The 26,613-nt window shown below is 36.1% G+C and overlaps 1 protein-coding gene across 2 annotated transcripts in view; it reads right to left on the bottom strand.

Moving 5' to 3' along the window:
• Positions 1-967: 967 nt before the first annotated feature.
• Positions 968-26,613, bottom strand: part of MEI4 (meiotic double-stranded break formation protein 4) — a 209,232-nt gene continuing 183,586 nt past the window's right edge. For both annotated transcript variants that reach the window (XM_019442701.2, XM_053904705.1), the window contains exon 5: positions 968-1,613. In XM_019442701.2, the coding sequence (XP_019298246.1) occupies positions 1,353-1,613 (261 nt within the window). In that variant the 3' untranslated portion in view covers positions 968-1,352. The remainder of the gene's footprint in view (positions 1,614-26,613) is intronic.

Below are 26,613 nucleotides of genomic sequence, written 5' to 3' on the forward strand. Positions count from 1 at the left end.
GAACGTAGACAGATTAGTGTAACTTTCTCAACCTAGCCCTTTTCCTTTCACCAATCTGTCATTGCCACAGAAGACCTGAGTTGCTGCCCTGAGTAGCTGCCTCCCTCTTAAGCTGGGCCCCAGAGTAGGAACAAATGGAAGAGACCAAAGTCCAATTTATAATAAATAACCTAGCCCAGTGGGGTCTGCAACGCAAGAAGAGCTTTCCAACAGAGCCCAGTTCAGATGAGCCGATCCCCAAATGACTGACCCACAGACACCTGAGAAATAAATATTTATTGTTGTATGCCACTGAGATTTTGTAGTAGTTTGTTTCATAAAAATAGGTGAATGGTACATATGTTGAGTTTCAGTATAAAAAAACAGTTTCCTACAAAGCCAGAAATAATTCCAAAAATAACTATGGTAGATGATGATATACTTTTCTGTACATTGTTTTTTTTAAAGACCAGTGGCATTTAAGAATGGTAATTAACTTATGAAGCAGTATCACACATAATTAAGAAAGCAAATTTGTATTTGTTGTGCCCTAAATTGCACCATAGGAAAGTACATAATGTGTACTTGTTAAGCTAGTTGGTTATGATTTTAATAATTGAAATAAAGTTGATGTAACTGGAAAATTCAACTAAAACTTTTAATAAGTATAAATATACTTTCAGTAAGTATAAAGTATATTTCTGGACAGATGTTAGATTTGTAAAAATTTGTAAAATATTAATGACAAAAATACATGGTTTAACTACATTTTAATAATAACAGGAATATTATATACAGTAAACAAAATGAAAACAACATTTTAAGCAATGAGTTAGTACTTTCAGATGACTTGAGAGGTATGTTGATTTTATGATACTGAGGGTCATTAGGTTTATAAATGTAAAAGACTCTTCTTCTACATGACTCCCCCTAAGATGATAGACAATGATATGTTACACTATGTAAAAAATGTTTAAAAATTTCACTTATAACCACTTAAAGACTGTGTTGATAAAGCAGCAAAACTTTTAAGATCTGTTCCCTTTTAGTATCTATTACATATAAATCTTTTAAAATGTAAATATCACTTATGAGATAGGCAATTAATGTCCACTATAGAGAATAATAGAGGAGACTACATTGAGTAATATATTGTAAAATACAGTTACATGGAAATAAGGGCATTCTCAACTGAAACTGGCTGATTTTAGTATAGAAATAGGACTCATAATCTTTTATACACAATTTAAAACTATTGAATTAATGATTATGTTTAGAGATCCATTTAAAATGTTCATTTAAAAAACATTATTGAAAATATTTTAAGCAGAAGATCTTCATACTTCAGTATGCTTCTGACATTTAGTAAATTGCTAAGGAGGTGAGTTATTTTCAACAGTTTCAACTGAGTTCAAGAGAATGCCTAGTCTCCATAAATAAAAGGTAAATAAAGGAAATGCATCAGAGAGTTGGAAAATAGTTTCATCATGCTTTTGAAGAAATTTCTGGATTTCTTGGTCTTCAGGCCCTATACCTGAAGTGTTGCCTTCTTGGGTTTCCTTTTGAAGAAGCTGCTCCAGAACCCAGAACAGGGAGAAGATATTTTCATAGTGTGTCACATAACTGGCTTGCACCTACAAAGAAACAACAAACTCCTTTAAAAAACATATTGGTTGTAGCTCAGCTCAGACAAAGCCAAATAAAGATATTAAATTTTCAGACAAAAAGTAAATACTTGATATATTTAAAACTGTCTTCCTGTCCTTTAACTGGGATGGAGAGAGAGAGAACAAGGGAGGACATTCTTTATTTTTCAAAAACTTTATGATTTTGGTGAATGATTTCTCTTAACGGCTTACAAAGCTCCAAACCCCTTGTCTGTATTACTCCTATAATTCATTACTCAGATGAATCTGAGAATATTTGACAATGTCTTGTGTGTTGAATTCAGTGTTGTGATAAAGACTTCCGATGCATGCCACCCTTGCCAATGATAACACAAAGATGCTTATGGGTAGGGTTTAAGAACACATTTCAATGTATAACTCAGTCCTAGAACAGTTATGATCTGTAAGAGACTAGACATGATCTCCTTCTACACAAATCAAGGAGGAATAGGATTAGACTGTGTGGAATTGGATACATGGTCATGAGGAAAAATGTGGATGTGTCTTGTAGAAGTTATTACTTGACTCTAGATGGTTGAAAGTGGGATGAGTCAAAGTGAGGCCTAAAAGCACAATGGAAAGCATAACATGAGGGAAGACAGGAATCAGTTTTAAGATATCAACTGGCTTTATCATCTGCTTATTGAGACATGTGTTGGAAACATTCCCCAAATCTACCCACTCTAATAATACATAAAAGAGACATTCTCTTAGAGTTCAGAGGAATGTATTCTTCAACAAGGGGGGGGGGGGGTCCTTAAACAATTAAATATATACAGATATCTGATACTTTCTTTTATTGAGATGCAATTGACATAACATGTTTCAGGCATAAGGTAATGATTTGATATTTATATACATTGCAAAATGGTAAATCTAGTTAACATCTGTCACTATACATAGTTACCAATTTTTTCCCTTGTGATGAGAACTTTCAAGATCCACTCTCCTAGCTACTTTCAAATATGCAATACAGTATTATTAACTACAGTCACCATGCTGTACATTATATTTCTATGACTTAGATTCATTTTGTAACTGGAAATTTGTACCTTTTTATTCCATTCACCCATTTCAGCCACCTCCCAACCCCTACCTCAGGCAACTACCACTCTGTTCTGTATATCCATGAGCTTGGTTTTGGTTTTGGTTCAATTTTGTTTTGTTTTTAAATATCCCACATATAACTGCATTATATGCTATTTACCTTTATTCTGTCTGGCTTATGTCACCTACCATACTGCCCTCAAGGTACATACATGGCACAAACAGCAGGTTTCATTATTTTTCAATAGCTGAATAACAATCCATTATGTGTGTGCATGTGCATGCATGTGCATGCACACGTATGCGCACACACTCACACACACATGTATTCTCCCTTCTGATAAAAGCCATAGCATCCCAGGCAATTTGAGGGCAAGAGTGTAAAGCAGTGAGAGTGTCTTGGTACCTTTCCATTGGTTTTGGGACTCTTACTTTGGGCATGTTCAACTTTACTTACAGGTGGACTGGCATCCCTACTGTCATGTTGTTTTGGACTTTGCTCTTACTCTCACCAGGATTTATCTGTCTTGGGTTCTACCTATATCCTAAATGCCTATACTAAATCATTTGATACATTCCTTTAAGATATTGACAGTTATAGAATATTATTTTGAAACGAACTCCTCTCTGTAGGGACAGCATGCACTTACCTAACATGCCTTAGCGGCCTTTCCTCTCAACACGACTAAAAGGGCATGTCTGTCAGGGAGGTCTTTCCTGGAGTTCCCAAATTTCATCACACTGGCAGCTGCCTGTTTTGCTTAATCATGTGCTCAGGCATTTTCTGAATTAGTGTCTAAACTGAATGAAAACTAAAATAAATGCTATTAAGACGACAGTCTACTATATTTTGATGTAATTTTTGTACTCTCAGCATTAAACTGGACTGAGTCACATCAGTGTTGGAAAATACCCAACACAGGTGGAGCTCGTCCACTAGGAAAATACTCAAGTGTTTTGCCTGAAATCCTGCCAAAAGACTGAATGACCCCAGTACAGGATCAAAATGGCTGTGTGTATCTGATAAAATGCTATCAGTCTGTCTTTCTATCCAGGTCTTTTAGAATTAAGGAGCCTTGAAAGGAAGCTTTGAGAGTCCCATGACTACTTCTTAATCCCATTTTATATAATAGGAGACATTCCAAAGGGAAAATACCTTCCTGGTAGAAAAAAATCACCAGATGTTTTTGCAGAGTATTTTCAGAATTAAAACAATTCTTATATTTATTTTTCTATCCTTGAGCTGGGCTTAAGAAAGCTAAAGTCTCTAAATATTTTTTCTAGTGGTAAAAAATATTAATTTTCTTTATATGCTGCTAAATTTCACTTCAAAATGTAGATTCTGAAGTTAAGCTATAGACACTAAGGCCAGTTTCTTAATTATTGTTTTAGTTGGAATTCAGTCAAGGTTAACCTGTTTTTGTAGAGACTAATTATTCTTGAAGCAGACACTGCTATTTACTTATCAAATATCCCTTTTACCCTTCCTTTTCATCAAAAGAACCCCAGTTTTACTCAGAATGGCAATGGATCACCTAAAAATGCATATTTTCCCAGTCTGTTTAAAGGCTAATTCTGTTCAAAGAGATGTAAATATAAGTAATAGGGTGGAGCTTCTGGGAAAGCTGTTTAATAGAAGGCAAAGTCTGGTAGAAGGCAGCTTTGCTTCCCTTTTCACCATTGTTCCTGCTTGGAAATACCCATGCAGTGCTTGGAGGCAGAGTGGCCATCTTGTAAGCTTGAGGATGAGGGTCACCCATGGATCAGTAAGAAGGGGCAGATTCTGGAGGCCCGGTGCAGCTCAATACCCCCTCGCAGGATGGCTGTACCTTCCTGCACTATGCTGGGGTCCCCTTCTTCCATTTCGATCTTTTAAAATTGGAACCTTGAGACTTCATTTAGGCAGGAAGGGAGCTCTGAAGGTCTCTTTGCCTTGAGTAGGTCCTGCTTTCTGCTGTCTGTGACACAAAAAGGACAGAGTTGCCTAAGGGGGCAATAACAAAGTCACAGTTCTTGACAGCAGATGATGTAACAAAATGTGCTGTGTATGTAAGGTGTGGCTCACAGTTTGGATGTTTATATTTAATACTGAAAATATGAACATGTAATAGTTCATTAAATTCAGCATATGATAATTTATGTGTGCTAGTCAAAGGTATGCAGAGGTGAAGTCTCACACTATCAGAAATAAACATGCTGTTACGTATGGAAGGGGCGAAAACACAACACAACGGTTTTCTTATTGCTACAAGCACAAGAGGTGAAGAAAACTGGATCATTACAGAGCAGAAAATCAAGTCAGAGTACAGGCAAGTAACCAAAATGTTAAATTAAATGTTCATTGAATATAAATATACCATTGGCTCTGTATCCTTCATGCCAGAATTTATTAGACACAATAAGTAAGGTACAACTAAAATTGGTAGTCTCCAACAGACTGAATTAAACATAATACTTTGGAGGAAAAGGTCAATTGTCACCATGGATAATTAAGTGGGAAACTTATCCTTGAGTTTTAATAACTTAGCCTTTTTTATCTACTAGAAAGCAAAAAAGACAGTAGGTTTCAGTGAAGGAGATGAGGAGGATGAAGTTAACCCTCTATCAACAGTTTACTAAGCAGCTTGCATGCAGCTTCTGAAGAGCAGGAGAACGTACTGGAAGAGCTGACAAATAAGCCGGTGCTTAGCTAGGGGCCCAGCACAATCCTGAGTATCACCGTGCTAGCCAACAGTGCTTGAGAACAGAGGAGGAGAACCACATGCACAGTATATATAATGTATGTACATATAAAATCAATGCACTCATGATTACAGTAGAAGCACACATTCACTTAAAACTTTGTCTCCGTAAAAACTGTGTTATATGCTTTTCTGTTCCCTACAAGCTAGGTGCCAGACCGTACTGAAAGTGTATAAAGCAAAAAGGCTGATCAGAACAGAGTATAGTTAATTAGGGAAGATTTCCTAGAGATGAATTGTGAGCCAGGGCTCAAAAGGAATGAGGGTGCAGATCGGTGAATCATCTTTTGATCAGATTGCCAGGTAAAGAAGAGTAAAAAGGATACAATAGGTATTAATCCAGTTTGCTTTATTCAGATAATGGTGTGACTGTCTGCCTAAAATGTTGAATCCTGGAGATGGGTTTTAAGGGCCTATTTCTAATTTTGGGAGTAATAGATAAAAAGTTCTAAACTATTAAAATTATCATCATTTGCAATCTTGATTTTTGCCTTGTTTCCCATGGGAAATAGTTCACGTATGCAAGGTTTATATGTAAAGCTACTTAGGGGGGGCACTTGGGTGGTTCAGTGGGTTGGGCGTCCCGCTTCAGCTCAGGTCATGGTCTCACTGTCAGTGGGTTTGAGCCCCGCATTGAGCTCTGTGCTGCCAGCTCAGAGCCTGAAGCCTGCTTTGGATTCTGTGTCTGACTCTCTCTCTGCTTCTCCTCCACTCATGCTCTGTCTCCCTCTGTCTCTCAAAAAAAAAAAAAAAGAATAAATGTTAAAAAAAATCTTTAAAGCTACTTATGAATTTCATATACATAACAAAAATTAAATTATGTCATTATGAGCCTTGTTTAAAAATGATTTTCTCATTAACCAATTGTACCTGGTTTTCTCAAATATGTTTCTTAAGGTTGAAATTATATAATAAAGTAATAGCAAAATGAACAGACTGAAAAAAGAAAATGGCCCACAGTGTACAAGGAATCTGGACAAGAATCACAGAAAGGGGAAGGATGATTTGTATTTGTTTGACAAAAAGATCTAGGCTGACTCCAAACAAGAATAGATATGGCAAAGGCCCCTATGGGTTGAGATCTTTGAGAAAATAGAATCTTATCAAGCAAGACTTTTTTTTTTTGATAAAGGAAGACCATCAATTGAAAACATATTCATTGCTTATTAAATTTCAATTCTGCCATTTATGAGCTATGTGAGCTGGGAAAGTTATTTAATCTCACTAAACTCACTTTCCTCATCTAAAACTTGGAAATAACCAGGGTAACTCCTCCCTGGGGTTGCTGAGAGAATAGATTAAATTACATATTTAAAACAAAGCACAGGACACACATGCATACTTACATATTTAAAACAGATTTTCAAATCCGTATTATCTGTTATCATCACCATTATTATTATTATGTTTTTACCCAAAGTGAAAAAGAAACAGTCCCTATCCATAAGGTACTTTGCACCTGGAAGAAGGCTACTGGTATTACTCAAGTACTCTACTGTGATCAATTTTTGGAAGCATTTCAAATTGTTCATCTAGGGCTGTGTAAAGAACCTAAGGATGTGTCTTCATCTACTTTCCTCTATGAAGAAAGTTGTTCATCGACAATTGTAGCAGAGCATTCCTTTTTGCATAGAAGGGTGATGCTGAGGAACCAAAATGTGTGATAATTATTTTAAAGCCTTTCTGATATTAGAAGGCCCTGAGGAAGGTGTAAGTATGGGTTAAATGCAGTCTTATGGGATATGAACAACTGTAAAAAAGTCCATCAGCCCAATCCCTTACCTCTATCTAGTTCCCTAACAAGACATGATATTTAAGCACCCAGCTTGACGGTCTTTTTGAAAATGTTAAATTCTCCAATTATCTGACTAGTGTGAAATAGATCAACTTGTTCAAGTCTATCCTAGAGGCAAGTTGGTAAAAATGAGTTTCTGATTCCTAATAATTTGCCCTTCTAGTGAATAACCCAATAACATCATAGATTAAATCCCAGGTACTAAAAATTTTTATATTTGCACTTTTCTCTGGGGAAATATCCTGTGATTTGACTCTGATTTATCACTTTCTTGGCCATCAGAATAAGCATATTGATGGATATGATAAGATAGATTCCACATAGATTTTATTTCTCAGATTTCTTCACATAAAGAATACAGAATTCTTGGGATGCCTGGGTGGCTCAGTCGGTAAGCATCTGACTTCAGCTCAGGTCATGATCTTGCGGTTCGTGAGTTCGACCCTACATCGGGCTCTGTGCTGACAGCTCAGAGCCTGGAGCCTGCTTCAGATTCTGGGTCTCCCTCTCTCTCTGCTCCTCCACCACTCACACTCTGTCTCTCTCTCAAAAATAAACATTTTAAAAAAATTAAAAAAAAAGAATACAGAATTCCTGATACATGGAGATGGCATTTTTCTCTTCTAACATTTCCTAAATCAACTTTAAATACTTTTACACTGAATCCTCACTGCTTTCTCAGGCTCTTTCCCTTAATTATGGGGTCATCAATCCCACTCATAGGAAAGTTGTCACCATTTTATACCATAATATTAAACTTAATCTAAGGCTGGAAATCTCTTTCAAGTACATTTGAGAGGCAAATAGATCATTTACTATTGGGACTTCTATCACAGTAGTTTCTGACAAAGCAGAACAAACCAGACAATTTGGTTATTAATAGAAGAGTCTATTAAGTGAAAGAACAGGGTTCAGAGACTGGGATAAAAGCAGCTAAATTCTTTAAGGACTAATTCAGCTGGGAGTACTTAGCACTTTACAATTTTGTTTCTGCTTGCTTTGCACTCCTCCCTCTCTTCTGTCAGTCCTATTGCAGTTGTTGTGTTCTCTCAAGTGCCATACCCTATAGTAAGTGCTGCGGATACAGAGATGAATAAGACAAGATGCCTACCTCTATAGAAATTCCTAGTATGCCCCTAGGGAGACAAAGAAGTAAATAAATAATGCCAATGCAGAGTGCATGCTGTAAGGGATATTAAAAAAAAAAAAAAAACACTCTAAAAACAACTGAGTCACATGGTATGAGAAGACGCTGAACGTCAGGAAATGAGTTTAGTCATGATGATGTTGTAGGCTCACTTCCTCCTAAGAGGATGGCAGGATTCTTTCGGAGAGATGACTTGAAAGTTATTATCAGCATAGGTAAAACACCTGTTTGGCTACTACCACAGGGACCTCTGTTTTTGGCTGGTGAATATGTATTGAAGCCAGGGAGAGGCAGAAAGCTTAAAGGGGTGTGGGGAAAAGATGTCATTAATCTCTGCAGAATCCCTATACTTCAGCCTTCTCTAAGGCAGTGGAACCAGACTAGACTAACTGGTGTGTGCAGTCAAGGGCCAAATCAGTCCTCTATGTTAACAAAATCTTAAACAGTGTATTTGGTTCCTTGAGGTCTACTGTCACTTAAATGTTTTATACTTAGCTTCATGAAGGAAGGCACAGATAAAGAAGCACAAAAGTAGTATTCTTGGGAGACAATGCACTGTTTCACCAAGATAAGCCATTCCCATCATGTAATTAAGATAGAGCTTGAGAAAAAGAAATCAAAATTGGTGAAGTGTCCCATATATATTAAAAACGGATGGCCATTACTGATGTAAAACAAATGTCCAAATTGCCAGCGGGGGTAAAATCAAGAAACATTCTTCTTTAGGAGTCTAAATAAAGATTATCCAAGACAGCATCAAAACCTACCCAACTAGGTAGAAGGCAGGGGGAGCCAGATTTGTTGGAGTAGCATCAATGACTGCCTAGCCAGTACAAACAAAGCCAGAGGCAAAAATAGTTTCCTAGAGGCTGCTTATCTAAGCTTTGATACAGTAGTCAAAGTAAGCAAGAAATGTGTGTGTGTGTGTGTGTGTGTGTGTGTGTGTGCGCGCGTGCGTGTGTGTATTTAAGAGCACTGGATCCAAAGCCCAAGACCAATGACAACAAGAAGATGGGCTCATAGTGACCAGATCCTTTGCAATAATTTTGTTTGTAAAACTGAAAGCCAAATCTGATTGGCCTCAGGTGATCTACTAATTATCTCCCAAAGGCCAACTGAACAGGGTTGGAATCACAGAAATTAAAAGTCAACACATTCGTCCCTTTTTCCTTACTATTTTCAATATGTATCACCACTAATTCATTGAAGCCAGTTTATCAGAACTTGATATCGAGGGTTAAGTGAAACTGCACAACACACAGAAAAGTTTGGAAACACAATGGAGGAAAAACTATGTATTCTTAAGAACACTTTATATTGTTGAAGTGGAGCCTGGGCCTAGAGCAAAGTAATACATTCTTGTTCTTTTCTTTTCCTTACTTTTCTTTTGTTTTTTCTTCTTTCTTTCTTTCTTTCTTTCTTTCTTTCTTTCTTTCTTTCAATCAACCAACTCCTTTTTTTAAAATAAGGCTTTTTGAGATATATTGACCTACATAAAAATTTACTCCTTTTAAGTATGTTTATGAATGTGATAAATCACTTGTAAGAACAGAGAAATGTCATAATAGAAATAATCTCTGAATAAAGAAACAGCAGTCATGCTACAACCATGTGATATTGTTTAATAACATTTTAAATGTTACCTTATATCTAGTTGATTTTTATTAATATGTATTCATTTACTGTTATTTTCTCTACTACATGAAATACTTCTCCACACTCAACTGTAATTTTATTATCTGATGATACTCTAGAGAAATTTTTGAAAAGAAAAGATCCACATGTAATGCAGAATGCTTAGAAGAAGGAACTAGATTTCAAACTATGAGATAGCTTTTCCGGTTTAACTATTTTCATAATCTTCGTGGTGAGATGCTGCTGGGGAAATTTATCTGTCATAAAAATGCTAGGTGACCCTATAGGAAGCCTTCTTATGTTAGGAGCATGTGAGAGTCATTATCTGATGACAGATGGGGGGGTGTGTGACGTACAGAACCAGAGAACTTAGGCTTCCATTGGCTCTCTTGTTCAAATAACATTTCCTCAGTAACTACTGCCAACCATAATATGGATGGAATTTACAAAAAATGACAGGAAATATGGCTTCATATCCTTTGGGCATCACAATTCAAGGTGGAGTTAAATACATAAACAATCACAATATAATGTGATATACAGTATAAGAATGTTAGGTCCACAGCATTATCATAGTGGCATTGCTGTTAAGTAGATTACAGTAAAAAAACAAGGTGAAGAATGCACTCAGCAAATAATATTAATGGAGAATTCTAAATGCTACTGCTTGGAAAATTAAATAGCAATGGCTTACAAGGGAAATGAAATACACGATGGGAAATTCACATAGTTACTTAAATGCAGTGGAAATAAAATAAGTAGTAGAATAATTTACTATGCATATAATATGCAGGTGTGTAAAGTGTTTCTTGTCTTTTTCAGATACATATTACAAAATTAAAATCAAATATTCTGGGGAGATACTTGCATTTAGAAGACGTATCAATTAGCATACTTAACCAATAATGTAGGGACTTGGATACATGCTTTATAAGCAATTATTTTCAGAAAAAAATGTTCCCAATAAGTTGACTATCATTGGTTAATTTCAAAGACATGTTTAAAATAAACATTGACTACATTTTAAATGTAATTATATTTTTTAGTTTGAATCTGAAATTCCAAAAATTTTACCTTTTTTAGGAACTATGCTGCTAACATTAGAAGAGTGATAAATTCTTTATTCAAATTCAAATGGATCTGATATAACACTGACATTAAAGCTTTAAGTTTATATATTTTCTAATACAACAAAACCCTCCAAATATTTAAAGAAAGGGGCTTCAGAAAGAAAAAAAAATGAGTATTTTATTCAAAAGCTTTTTAGTACCCTAATTCACAATGTCTCATGCATAAGGGAATACACAGGTTCTCATAAAATGCTCTACTTTTTGGGAATAAAGCCCCACTTATCAGGATGTCTAATTTCCAAACAACAAAAATCCTGGAATTTGCAGTCCCTGAGCCAGTGAAACAGCTACCAGGAAACTATTCCTGGTAGACTGTGCATGTGACTCTGCAGGAGGGTCACTGGGTCCTCACTTGGATCTTCTCAACTCCTACCATGAGCTAATTCTCAAGGTTACAAGGGCAGAGCAGGAAATGCTGCCAGAGGAAATTCAAAAATTTAAAAGGATCTTGTTCATGTGGGAAAATTTTCTTATGCAGAATACTTAATTTTTCTAATGATCTTAGATGATATGATGTACCATCAAATAACATTATCTATTTTAGCCTAACTTTAATATGTTTCTGGGATTACCCAGAGAAAATTACTATAAAAGTTACTCTTCTCAAGTATACTAGAAAGTTTATTGGTATTATCTTTTTAAAGATACAGTTTTAAGAAAACTCACTTAGAGACAAAGAGTACCCAAAGTATATATACAACTATTTTAGGAAAATGTGTGTATATACATACACACATGCATAAATATATTTGTGTATACAATTGCATATAATTAATATGAACATAATTACATACTTTAATGATCCATGAGAGTATATATAATATCTTGGCAACAATACCGTTTTATGTACATAGTTTTGAAGCAATTATGGGAAAACCTGTATAGGCTCTCATAAAAAAAAAAGAACTTTGGCTTAAAGGTACGTTATTTTTCATAAAAGCGTAGTAAAACAATTTGGTAAGCATGTATTATAAAATGAAGAATTTGGTCTTTGTACCTCATTCCTGGAAGACATCCTATAAATCCTCACAATTTCCTTACCGATACGTGTGTTTTTGTTTTTTATAGTGGGCCTACAGCTCACACTTGAGATTACGCTAACAAGAAGGGGCTATCACCTGAAACACCAACCATGTATTTAGAGAATTGGGGCATGAAGCCAGCCTGGCCTTTGCGGAGGGGAGTGGATGGAGACTGAATTCAGTCATGTGTCCAGTGAGTCAATCATTCATTACATAATGACTTTCCAGTAAAAACTCTGGAAAATGATACTAGGTGGATCTTCCTTATTGGCAAACACACTGATATACCAAAAGGGTGCTGCACCTGTATTCCATGAAAAGAGAGCACATAAGCTCTGTGTTCAGGATTCTCCTAGACCTTGTGCTATGTGTCTCTACAACTGACCCGATTTGTATCCTCTGTAATTAAAATGAAATTTCCTGAGTTTTGTGAGTTATTCTAGTAAATTATTGAATCTTAAGGAGGTAGTAGGAATTCATCCACATTTGTAGCAAGTTGGTCAGAAGTACAGGTAGCCTGGAGGCCCATGAACTTGGGGCTGGCATCTGAAGTGAGGGGAGTCTTGATGGGGACTATACCTCTAACCCATGGGGTTTACAGTAATTCCAGGTAATTAGCACCAGAATTGAACTGAATTGGAATACACTAGTTTGTCTTGAAGTTAAGCCACATTATGTGAAGGTATGCATAAGATCTAAGGAGGTCACAAAAATATAAACATAAATTTCACAGGATTTCCCCCTCATATTTCACACTTTTATAAATTGAGATATAACTGGCATATAACATTATATTTGTTTCAGGTGTACAATGTAATATGATTTTTATATATGAAAAATCACAATAAGTCTAGTTAACATCCATCCATATATAGTTACAGCAAATTTTTTTCTTTGATGAGAACTTCTAAGATTTGCTCTCTTAGCAACAGTCAAATATGCAATATTGTATTTATTATAAACTTTAGCCAACATGCTATCCATTACATCCCCGGGACTCATCTATTTTACAACTAGAAGTTTATACTTTGGACCCGCTTTTCCCATTTTACCAACTCACCACCTCATGCTTCTGTCAAGTACTAATTTGTTCTCTGTATCTGTGAGATTTTGTTTTTTAAATTCCACATGTAAGTGAGATCATATGGTATTTGTCTTTCTTTGGCTCAATTACTTCACTTACCATAATGTCTTCAAGGTCTATCCAGGTTACTGCAAATGGCAAGATTTTTTTAATGGCTAAATAGTATTTCTGTGTGTGTGTGTGTGTGTGTGTGTGTGTGTGTGTGTGCGCGCGCGCGCGCGCACGTGCGTGCATGCCTGCCTATATATCTCATATCTTCTTCCTCTTCTTTATCCATTTATCCATCAATGAACCCTTAGGTTGTTTCCCTACCTTGACTATTGTATATCATTCTGCAGTGAACATGAAGCTGCATATACCTTTTCAAATTCATGTTTTCATTTTCTCTAGATAAATACCCAGAAGCGGAATTGCTGGGTCATATGGTAGTTCTACAGTTTACATTTACGCCAAGAGTGCACTAAGCATTCCCTTTTCTCTACATTCTTGGTAACACTTGTTATTTTAGTCTTTTTGGTAATAGTCATTCTGACAGGTGTGAAGAGACATCCCATTAAGATTTTATTTTGCATTTCCCTGATAATTAGTGATGTTGAGCATCTTTTCATTTACCTATAGGCTATGTGTATGTCTTCTTTGAAAAACATCTATTCAGATATTCTATCCATTTTTACTTGGACTATTTGCGTGGTTTTTTTTTTCCTATTGAGTTGTCTGAGTTCTTTGTATATTTTGGACCTTAATCCCTTATCAGGTATATTTTTTGTGAATATTTTACCCCATTCACTAGATTGTCTTTTCATTTTATTGATGGTTTCCTTTACTGTGCAGAGGCTTTTTAGTTTTATGTAGTCCCATTTGTTTATTTTTGCTTTTGTTGCTTTTGTTTGAGGTGTCAGATTCAAAAAATCATTCCCAAGGCTGTGCCAGGGAGCTTACTACATAATTCTTCTTCTAAGAGTTATATGGTTGAGGTCTGATGTTCAAGTTTTTAATTCACTTTAAATTGATTTTTGTGTACGGTGTAAGATAGTGGTCCAGTTTCATTCTTCTGCATGTGGCTGTCCAGTTTTTCCAAAGCACTTAAGAGACTCTTCTTTCCTCATTGTATATTCTTGGCTCCTTTGTCATAAATTATATAACAAATATATCCATGCACGTATTCATGGATTTATTTCTGGACACCCTATTCTGTTCCATTCATCTAGTATCTATTTTATGCCAATACCATACTGTTTTGATTACTATAGCTTTGTAATATGGTTTGAAATCAGGGAGCATGATACCTTCAGCTTTGTTTGTATTTCTAAAGATTGCTTTGGTTATTTGAGGTTTTTTGTTGTTCCATACAAAATTCAGAATTATTTGCTCTAGTCCTGTGAAAAATGCCATTGGAATTTTGATAGGGATTACACTGAATCTGTAGATTGTTTTGGGTAGTATGGACATTTGGAAAATACTAATTCTTCTAATCCATGAGCATGGAGTATTCTATTTATTTGTGCCATCTGCAATTTCCTTCATCAGTGTCTTAGAGTTTTAAATGTATAGGTCTTTCCCCTCATTTAAATTTATCCTAGGTATTTTATTCTTTTTGATGCAATTGTAAATGGGATTGTTATCTAAATTTCTCTAATAGTTCATGTTAGTGTATAGAAATGCAACAGATTTCTGCAGATTAATTTTGCATCTTGCAACACTACCTAATTCATTTATTATTCTAACAGTTTTGGTTTCTGTTTGTTTTTGGTGGAGTCGTTAGTGTATTCTGTATATGGTATCATGTGACCTGCAAATAGTGACAGTTTTAGCTTCTTTATTTCCAATTCGAATGCTTTTATTTTTTTCTTGTCTAACTGCTCTGGCTAGAACTTCCTGTATTATGTTAAATAAAAATAGCAAGAATGGGCATCATTGTTTTCAGGGAAAAGCTTTTAGCTTTTCACCACTGAGTATGATGTTTGCTGTGGATCTGTTATATATGGCCCTTATTATGTTGAGGTATGTTTTCTTTATATTCACAGTGTTGAGAGGTTTTTTTTCCATAAATGGATGGTGAATTTTGTCATCTACTAAATTGATCATAAGATTTTTACCCTTCATTTGATTAATGTGATATATCACATTGATTTATAGATGCTGAACCACCCTTGCATGCCTGGAATAAATCCCACTTGATCCTAGTGTATGATCTTGTTAATATGTTATTGAATTCAGTTTGCCAATGTATTTATTGAGAACTTCTGTATCTAATTTCCTAAGGGATATGGGCCTCTAATTTGTGGCATGTGGTATCCTTGTCTGGTTTTAGCCTTGTAAGTTGAGTCTGGAAGAGCAACAATATGGATGGAGTTAGAGAATATATTGCTAAGTGAAGTAAGTAAATCAGAGAAAGACAAATACCATATGATTTCACTCATGTGGAATGAAAGAAACAAAACAAATGAACAAAGGGAAAAAAGAGAGGCAAACCAAGGAACAGACTCTTAACTATAGAGAACAAACTAATGGTTACCAGAGGGAGGTAGAAGGGGGGATGGGTGAAATAGGGGATAGGGACTAAAGAGTACACTTACCACGATGAGCACTGTGTATAGAACTGTCGAATCACTATATTGTTTAAAAAAAAGAAAAAAAGGGGTGCCTGAGTGGCTCAGTCGGTTACGTGGCCGACTTCGGCTCAGGTCATGATCTCGTGGTCCATGAGTTCGAGCCCCACATCAGGCTCTGTGCTGACAGCTCAGAGCCTGGAGCCTGCTTCTGTTTCTATGTCTCCCTCTCTCTCTGCCCCTCCCCCATTCGCATTCTGTCTCTCTCTGCCTTTCAAAAATGAATAAATGTTAAAAAAATCTTTTTTAAAGAAAAAAGGAGAAGGAAAGAAAGAAAAGAACAAACAAAAAGAAAAAATGAGTCTGGAAGAGTTCCCTCCTCTTCTATTTTTTTGGAAGAGTTTGAGAAGGATTAGTATTAATCATTCTTTGAAAATTTTGTAGTATTCACCACTGAAGCTGTCTGGTCCTGGACTTTTGCTTGTTCGGAGGTTTTGATTACTGATTCAATCCTCTTACTAATAATTAGACGTTTCAGATTTTCTATTTCTCTGTGATTCAGTCTTAGAAGACTGTATATTTTTAGAAATTTATTTCTTTTAGGTGGTCCAATTTGTTGCTGTGTAATTGTTCATAGTAGTCTCTTATTATCCTTTGTATATCTGTAGTATCAGTTGTAACTTTCTTTCATTTCTGATGTTATTTAATTGAATCTCTTTTTCTTGGTGAGCCTAGATAAAGGTTTGTTAATTTGTTTATCTTTTCAAAGAACCAGGTTTAATTTTCATTCATCTTTTCTATTTTATTTTGTCCCAATTTCATTTATTTTCTGTCTGATCTTTATTATTTAATTTTAGCCTAATTTAGCCTTAACTTTCCTAATTTTGGGCTTCATTTGTTATTCTTTTTCTAGCACTTTTAGTTGTAAAGTTAGATTGTTAATGTGAGATTCTTTTTTTAACATTTATTTTTTTATTTAATTTCACCCTGTTTATTTATTTAAATCATCAATAATTATGACAATTATTTTGTCCTACATTGGCCTCAGAACTACAAAAAGTAAAGACAACTAGAACAACAGCAATGTTTTGCCTCAAAATATTTTTTTTTAAGTCAGGACCATCTTTATTAAGATAATTTTTTTTTAACTTTACTTTTTATTTTTTAAAATTTATATCCAAATTAGTTAGCATATAGTGAAACAATGATTTCAGGAGTAGATTCCTTAATCCCCTTTATCCATTTAGCCCATCCCCCTTCCCACAACCCCTCCAGCAACCCTCAGTTTGTTCTCCACATTTATGACTCTCTTCTATTTTATCCCCCTCCCTGTTTTTATATTATTTTTGTTTCCCTTCCCTTATGTTCATCTGTTTTGTCTCTGAAAGTCCTCATAAGAGTGAAGTCATATGATTTTTGTCTTTCTCTGACTAATTTCACTTAGCATAATACCCTCCAGTTCCATCCACATAGTTGCAAATGGCAAGATTTCATTCTTTTTGATTGTTGAGTAATACTCCATTGTATACATATATACCACATCTTCTTTATCCATTCATCCATCGACGGATATTTGGGCTCTTTCCATACTTTGGTTATTGTTGATAGTGCTGCTATAAACATGGGGGTGCATGTGCCTAGTAGTGCAATTGCTGGGTCGTAGGGTAGTTCTATTTTTAGTTTTTTGAGGAACCTCCATACTATTTTCCAGAGTGGCTGCATCAGCTTGCATTCCCACCAACAATGCAAAAGAGATCCTCTTTCTCTGCATCCTCACCAACATCTGTTGTTGCCTGAATTGTTAATGTTAGCCATTCTGACAGGTGTGAGGTGGTATCTCATTGTGGTTTTGATTTGTATTTTCCTGATGATAAGTGATGTTGAGCATTTTTTCCTGTGTTGGCTGGCCATGTGGATGTCTTCTTTGGAGAAGTGTCTATTCATGTCTTTTGCCCATTTCTTCACTGGATTATTTGTTTTTTGTCTGTTGAGTTTGATAAATTCTTTGTAGATTTTGGATAATAACCCTTTATCTGATATGTCATTTACAAATATCTTCTCTCATCCTGTCAGTTGCCTTTTAGTTTTGCTGATTGCTTCCTCTGCTGTGCAGAAGTTTTTATTTTGACAAGGTCCCCAGTAGTTCATTTTTGCTTTTGTTTCCCTTCCCTCCGGAGACGTGTTGAGTAAGAAGGTGCTGCAGGAAAAATCAAAGAGGTTTTTGCCTGCTTTCTCCTCGAGGATTTTGATGGATTCCTGTTTTACATTGAGGTCTTTCATCCATTTTGAGTTTATTTTTGTGTATGGTGTAAGAAAGTGGTACAGGTTCATTCTTCCGCATGTTGCTGTCCAGTTTTCCCAGCACCACTTGCTAAAGAGACTGTCTTTTTTCCATTGGATATTCTTTCCCGCTTTGTCAAAGATTAGTTGGCCATACATTTGTGGGACCAATTCTGGGTTCTCTATTCTATTCTAGTGGTCTATGTGTTTGTTTTTGTGCCAATACCATACTGTCTTGATGATTACAGCTTTGTAGTAGAGGCTAAAGTCTGAGATTGTGACGTCTCCCACTTTGGTTTTCTTTTTCAAGATTGCTCTGGATATTTGGCGTCTTTTATGGTTCCATACAAATTTTAGGATTGTTTGTTCTAGCTTTGAGAAGAATGTAGGTACAATTTTGATTGGGATTGCATTGAATGTGTAGATTGCTTTGGATAGTATTGACATTTTAATAATATTTATTCTTCCAATCCATGAGTATGGAATGTTTTTTCCATTTCTTTGTGTCTTCTTCAATTTCCTTCATAAGCTTTCTATATTTTTCAGCACACAGGTCTTTTACATCTTTGGTTAGGTTTCCTAGGTATTTTATGGTTCTTGGTGCAATTATAAATGGGATCAGTTTCTTGATTTCTCTTTTTCTTCATTATTGGTGTATAAAAATGCAACCAATTTCTGTACATTGATTTTGTACCCTGCAACTTTGCTGAATTCATGTTTCAGTTATAGCAGCATTTTGGTGAAGTCTTTCAGGTTTTCCATGTAGAGTATCATGTCATCTGTGAAAAGTGAATGTTTGACTTCTTTGACAATTTTGATGACTTCTATTTCATTTTGTTGTCTGATTGCTCAGGCTAGGACTTCCAACACTGTGTTAAACAACAGTGGTGAAAGTGGACATCCCTGTCATGTTCCTGATCTCAGTGTGAAAGCTCTCCATTTTTCCCAATTGAGAATGATATTAGCTGTGGGCTTATCATATATGGCTTTTATGATGTTTAGGTATGTTCCTTCTACGCCGACTTTCTGGAAGGTTTTATTAAGAAAGGATGCTGTATTTTGCCAAATGCTTTTTTGCATTTATTGATAGGATCATATGGTTCTTATCCTTTCTTTTATTAATGTGATGTATCACATTGATTGATCTGCAAATAGCGAACCAGCCCTGCAGCCCAGGAATGAATCTCACTTGATCATGGTGAATAATTCTTTTTATATGCTGTTGAATTTAATTTCCTAATATCTTGTTGAGAATTTCTGCATTGATGTTCATCAGGGATCTTGCCCTGTAATTCTCCTTTTTTGTAGGGTATCTATCTGGTTTGGGAATCAAGGTAATGTTGGCTTCATAGAATGAGTCCAGAATTTTTCCTTATGTTTCTATTTATTTGAGCAGCTTGAGAAGGATAGGTATTTACCCTGCTTTATATGTCTGGTAGAATTCCCCTGGGAAGTCATCTGGCCCAGGACTCATTTGTTGGGGGATTTTTGAATACTGATTCAATTTTTTCACTAGTTACGGGTCTGTTCATATTTTCTATTTCTTCCCATTTGAGTTTTGGTAGTGTGTGGATGTCTAGGAATTTGTCCATTTCTTCCAGGTTGTCCAGTTTGTTGGCATATAATTTTTCACAGTATTGTCTGATAATTGCTCATGTTTCTGAGGGATTGGTTGTGATAAATCCATCTTCATTCATGATTTTATCTATTTGGGTCAGTTCTCTTTTCTTTTTGAGAAGTCTGGCTAAGGGTTTATCAATTTCATTTTTTCAAAAAAAACCCCAGTTCTTAGTTTTATTGATCTGTTCTACTGGTTTTTTTTTTTGATTCTATATTATTTCTGCTCTGATCTTTATTATTTCTCTTCTTCTGATGGCTTTGGTGTTCCTTTCTTGTTCTGTTTCTAGTTCCTTTAGGTGTGCTGTTAGATTTTGTATTTGGGATTTTTCTTATTTCTTGAGATAGGCCAGGATTGCAATGTATTTTTCTCTTAGGACTACCTTTGCTGCATCCTGAAGTGTTTGGACTGTCATGTTTTCATTTTAATTTGTTTCACTATATTTTTAAATTTCTTCTCTAATTGCCTGGTTGACCCACTCATTCTTTAGTAGGATGTTCTTTAACCTCCATACATTTGGAGGTTTTCTAAACTTTTTCCTGTGGTTGATTTCAAGTTTCATAGCACTGTGATCTGAAAGTATGCATGGTATGATCTCAATTCTTTTATGTTTATTGAGGGGTATTTTGTATCCCAGTATGTGATTATCTTTGAGAATGTTCCATGTGCACTTGAGAAGAATGTGTATTATGCTGCTTTAGGATGAAAAGTTCTGAATATATCTGTCAAGTCCTTCTGGTCCAGTGTATCATTCAGGGCTACTGTTTCTTAATTGATTTTTTGTCTAGATGATCTGTCCACTGCTATAAGTGGAGTATTAAAGTCCCCTGCAATTATTACATTCTTACCAATAAAAGATTGCTTACATTTGTAATTAATTGTTTTATATATTTGGGTGCCTCTGTATTCAGTGCATAGATATTTATAATTGTTAGCTCTTCTTAATGGATAGACCCTGTAATTATGATACAATGTTCTTTTTCACCTCTTGTTACAGCCTTTAGTTTAAAGTCTAGTTTGTCTGATATAAGTATGGCTACTCCAGCTTTCTTTTGATTTCCAGTAGCATGATAGATGGTTCTCCATCCCCTCACTTTCAATCTGAAGGTGTCCACAGGTCTAAAATGAGTCTCTTGTAGACAGCAAATAGATGGGGCTTGGTTTTTTTTTTTTTTTTTTTTTTTTTTTTTTTTTTTTTATCCATTCTGATACCCTATGTCTTTTTTTTTTTTTAATTTTTTTTTTAATGTTTATTTATTTTTGAGACAGAGAGAGACAGAGCATGAGCGGGGGAGGGTCAGAGAGAGAGGGAGACACAGAATCTGAAACAGACTCCAGGCTCTGAGATATCAGCATAGAGCCCGACGTGGGGCTCGAACTCACGGACCGTGAGATCATGACCTGAGCTGAAGTCAGACACTTAACCGACTGAGCCACCCAGGCGCCCCAAGATACCCTATGTCTTTTGATTGGAGCATTTGGTCCATTTATATTCAGTGTTATTATTGAAAGATAGGGATTTAGAATCATTGTGTTATCTCTAGGTTTCATGCTTGTAGTGATGTCTCTCGTCCTTTGTGTTTTTGTAACATTCCACTCACAGAGTCCCCCTTAGGATCTCTTGTAGGGCTGATTTAGTGGTGATGAATTCCTTCAGTTTTTGTTTGTCTGGGAAAACCTTTATCTCTCCTTTTATTCTGAATGACAGGCTTGCTGGATAAAGGAGTCATGGCTGCATATTTTTCCTATTCAGCACATTGAAAATTTCCTGCCACTCCTTTATGGCCTGCCAAGTTTCAGTAGATTGGTGTGCTACTGCCCTTATGTGTCTACCCTTGTAGGTTAAGCCCTGTTTGCTGCTCTCAGAATTCTCTCTTTATCTTTGTATTTTGCCACTTTCACTATGATATGTCATGCAGAAAATTGATTCAAGTTACATCTGAAGGGAGTTCTCTGTGCCTCCTGGATTTTGATGTCTGTTTCCTTTCCCAGATTGGGGAAATTCTCAGCTATTGTTTGTTGAAGTACACCTTCTGCCCCTTTCTCTCTCTCTTCTTCTTCTTCTGGAACTCTCTAATTCTCCCCTTGTGGTGTAGAATTTTTTTATCTCGTTTTCTCAGCTTCCTCTTTTTCCATAATTTTATCTTCTATTTAATCTATTCTCCCCTCTGCCTCTTCATTTCTTACTGTCATTGCCTCTAGTTTATTTTGCACCTCATTTATAACATTTTTAAATTCATCCTATTTTTTAGTTCCTTGATCTCTGCAGCAATAGATTCTCTGCTGTCTTCTATGCTTTTTCAAGCCCATTGATTAATATTATGATTATTATCCTAAATTCTTGTTCAGTTATATTGTTTATATCTGTTTTGATCAATTCTTTAGCTGTCATTCTTCCTGGAATTTCTTTTGAGGAGAATTCTTCGATTTCGTCATTTTGGCTAGTTTTCTGTCCCTTATGTGTTTTAAAACTTCTTATGTGTCCTGCACCTATGAACACTATTTTATTAAAGAGGGGTCACTGTCCTCTTTAATATACACTGTCCAGGGCCTGGCCCTTCAGGAGGTGTTTTTTGAAGTTTGTTATTTGCTCTCTGTTGTTGTGACTTTGGTTACTTTCTCTCCTTGTAGTGATGTTTTGGACCCTCCACCAGATGTGCTTTGATTTGCTTGTTGAAGTAGCCCTGGAAAGGAAGACAAACAAAAACACACACACACACAAACAAACAAAAATAATAATTAAAAAAACACCCCAAACCCCCAGTTAACATCAGCTACAAGTAAATAACAGGGTGGAGGTGGTGCCGATGGAAGAGGCCTTGTCCCATACAAAGAGAGAAATGACAGAGGCGGAGAAAAAGAAAAGAAAATTGACCAGATAAATTATATGGCTTGATCCAGTGAGAGAGAAAGGAAAATAAAGAAGGAGGTGTAGAACATGTATAAAGACAATAGATTAAATATGTCTGCTTAAACAAACCAACAACCAGAATAACCAGACTAGAGGAGGGATGAGAGAAGAAGGAGAAAAGGAAGGAAGAGTATATTATATATATAAGAATTGTCTGAGAGTTAAATCAGGCAATGCAGCAGCGCTGGTCTGGAGGAGGGGCTGTCTGTTCCTCCGCATCAATCCCGCTCCTGTGGATACATAGTTATCAGGCACAGAGGGGAGTGATTCCTTGTAGGTAGCAGCTTTTAAAGTGTGCAAATATGCATAGTCCTATGGAACTGCAATATGATGACCTCCAGATCTCCTGGACCCTCCTCTGAGTGACAGTTGCAGGAAACAGGGCTTTAGTCAAGTATAAGCTCCTTTCTGTGAGATACCAGTGAACTGTGGCAAGGATAATAGAGGACACAAAGATGGTGTCTCTCTGCCTACATTCCCTGAGAGTGCCTCTGTAGCCTCTAAATGCGCAGCAAAGCTGAAGCATGTCCCTGAAACTGAAACTCCAGGACAATGAAACGGGCCTTTTTCAAAGGCAGACTGGGGATGTTTCTGTTGCTGTCTGTGTATTGTCCTGGTGTGGTAACTTGCCCAGAACTGTCTTTCCAATTGTTAGTCCCATGCAGCCCAGGAATACAAGCCCCTCTGGCTACCAGAGCCAGGTAATTGAGGGGCATCCCATGTATGGACTATGCTTTCCCATTAGCCTTAGCAATACTGCAGGAGAGTGTTGAGGACAGGGCATGTCTACAGCTTTTGTGATGCAGGGGAAGAGCACTCAGGTGAAGCACACTTGGGGTTTTAGCAAGGCCAGGAAAGAGTGCAGGGAGTAGGGCACACCCATGGCTTTAGTGAAGCCAAGGAAGAACACTGGGGGCTGGCAAGATTGTGGCTTTAGCAGTATAGGGAAAGGATGTGGGGGCAGGGCACATCCTTGGCTTTAGCAAATCTGTTTCCATGTACACCTGCCAGCACTAGCATGGTAGAAAGAGAGTGCAAAAAGGATGCTCACTAGCACCTCTTTTCCCAAAGTAAGTCCCACCTGGTTGCTGCCTTTCTGGCATATGTTTTAGGAACAGCAAACAAATCTCCTTCACATATATTCTAGTCACCTCTCAAGTTTCTGCCTTTGTGCTGGGTCCCAGGAAATTGAGTCCAAGCATGAGCCCCCTCAGAAGCATCTGAGATCCCCAGGGCCCCCTGAGTCCCCTGGATGTAAACTTTGTTTCTAAAGCTAGACATTTTTTGGTCTTCCTCTTTCTGGTACAGGTCCCAAGAGCTGTGATATTCAATTTGGGACACAAACCCTTCTTCTTAGGTAGAAGCTCTGTACTGTGGTTTGCCATGCCCAGAGTAGGGTTTTTGGTGAGCATGTGCCTCTGCCTCACCTACTCATCTCAAGGTGGCCTTTCTATCCCTTGTTGTATTGGGAGTTGTTCAGCTAGTTTTCAGCTTTTTTTTTTCCTGTGGGAAATATGTAGCTATAGATCTGATTGGTCAGTAGGAGGAGGTGAGTTCAAGTTCTTCCTGTGCCATCATCTTGGACCGCTTCCACGATGCAGTTTTCAGAAAAGTCATACAATGGATTATCTTTTCCAAGCAATCTTTTTGTTCTCACTTAAATAATTTAATGTTTATGTGTTTGTGTCTCAAGAGATTTGAGATTTTTGAGAGGAGAAGCATTCTCACAACTTCCATGGTCTTTTCTAGTATTCAATACTCAGGGAGTTTTCCAAATAAGACTGTTGACTACTTGGTTCCTGGAGCACAACATTTTTACCCTCTCTAAAATAAAACCACTAGGAAAATAGACTTAACCAAACTTCTATCAGTCACAACACCTGATATTTTAAAAACACTCATTTTTCAAATAGCTAGAGTTTGACATTTCTGGTTAATCAATATTTAATATGGTTATTCAAGTTTGAACTATGAGCCATCCATCCATTTGCGTATGGATGTGAACGAAAAAGTTTGGCAAATCTAAGTGGGTGAGGAAATCTTCCCTGGTCAGCCACCACCAACTGGATAACACTTAGGGAAAATGGCCAGATAGATAGATAACCCTTGAACAATGATGGTGTTAGGGATGTTGATCCCCGGTTCAATCTAAAATCCATGTATAACTTTTTGCTCACCCCAAGTTTAACTACTAATAGCCTAGTATTGATGGGAAGCCTTACTGATAACATAAACATTTGATTAACATATTTTATATGTTGAATGTATTATACTCTGTATTCTTATGATAAAGTAAGTTAGAGAAAAGAAAACGTTAAGATCATATGGAAGAGAAGATACATTTAAAGTACCATACTGTATTTGTTGAAAACTATATATACGTGGACCCATGCAGTTCAAACCTGTGTTGTTCAAAGGTTTTATATATATATAATATATATATAATATATATAATATATATATATAATATATATATAATATATATAATATATATATATAATATATATATACTGTATATAATATATATATATAAGCTCCTGTTTGTAGCTAGTAACACTAAGAATTAAGAGGAATTATATTTTATGCTAACATTTGAAATTTTCATTCTGCATTTCCCATTTTCTTTTCTTTCTTTCCCTCCCCGTTGTCCCTCTATTTCACACTTACTTTATGTCTCTTTCTAATTTGAGAAGCATTCACTAAGACATTTTGTCACTTGAGTTGTTGTAGTACTTTGTCTTATATTTTTCTAAGTCATGATAATTGACATTTTAATAGCTTTAATTGATCAATAAACAGATTGTCTTGGCAGCAACACTATGGATTTCCTATTATATTGGACATTATATCAAGAGAGGTGACATTTAAGGAAAGGTAGAGGATACTAATATTTATTGAATACCAGTTATGGTTCACACACTATGCTAAAAACTTGACATAGGAATTCTTATTTAAATGACAATGGATTAGGTGGTTGTACTGTTGCTATTTTATAAAGAAACCATCAAGCTGTCCTGGATCATGATGGAGCTGTGATTCCCTCCAGGTCCCTATGGCCCTGAAGCCTGTGTTCTATTATCCTAAATTCCAGCATCTGGTGGTGTAAATTTAGAGAAGTCAGTTATATATTGATTTATATCATCACATTCCAGAAAAAGGATGTGAAATAGATATATCACCTAATCTCTCTGGATTACAGTTTGTCAAAAATGAGGCTCTCAATTTCATTTTAATACTCTGCTTTGATAGCTTCCATATGGACTAGAGCTCCCCCCAAATGCACAGATTGTGTTCATGCATCTCTTGTGCTGTATAATGTGCATTTTATCACAAATATGTATTTCACATTCATAAAATCTGTTAAATTCTGTTGCCACAAAACTTTATTAAGATGTTGATTTAGCATGAAACAATATGAAACGGTATTAATTCAGTGTTTGTTATTAAAGAAAATTCCTTCCCAAGATTTCAGAATTTCTGATCTTTTGAAATACTACAAGTCACTAAATATGGCTAAAACTACTTTTTGTCCAGTTGACAGACTTTTTCAAGGCTTGTTCCACAATTTCAGAGAGTTACAGTGTGTCATGAAGGATTCTACATCTTTTACAGTTGTGTCAAATATACTAGAAAGCTAAAGCCATTGCTAAACTACACTTTGATCACAAACAACTCCTTCAAACTTAATCACATAGCCATTTATTCATGAAGTCACTCATTCACATAACATTTCCTAGGTGCCTACTATATGTAACAAAAACCACAGGGCCTCTTATTGAATAGTGAACCAAAAAGATACAGAAAATGCCTTACTTGAGTTTACAGTCTAGTAAGTAAGGAAGAAAATAAATAACTAAACACACAGTCTCTCTCTCTCTCTTTCTCTCTCTCTCTCTCTCTCTCTCTCTCTCTCTCTCTCTCACACACACACACACACACACACACACACACATGCATACACAGTGCGATGAATATTATGAAGAAAATAAATGGAATCATATCAGGAGA

This window comes from Panthera pardus, unplaced genomic scaffold, assembly GCF_024362965.1.
Source record: "Panthera pardus isolate Hobbes unplaced genomic scaffold, ASM2436296v1 HiC_scaffold_17, whole genome shotgun sequence".
Taxonomy (NCBI): Eukaryota; Metazoa; Chordata; class Mammalia; order Carnivora; family Felidae; genus Panthera; species Panthera pardus.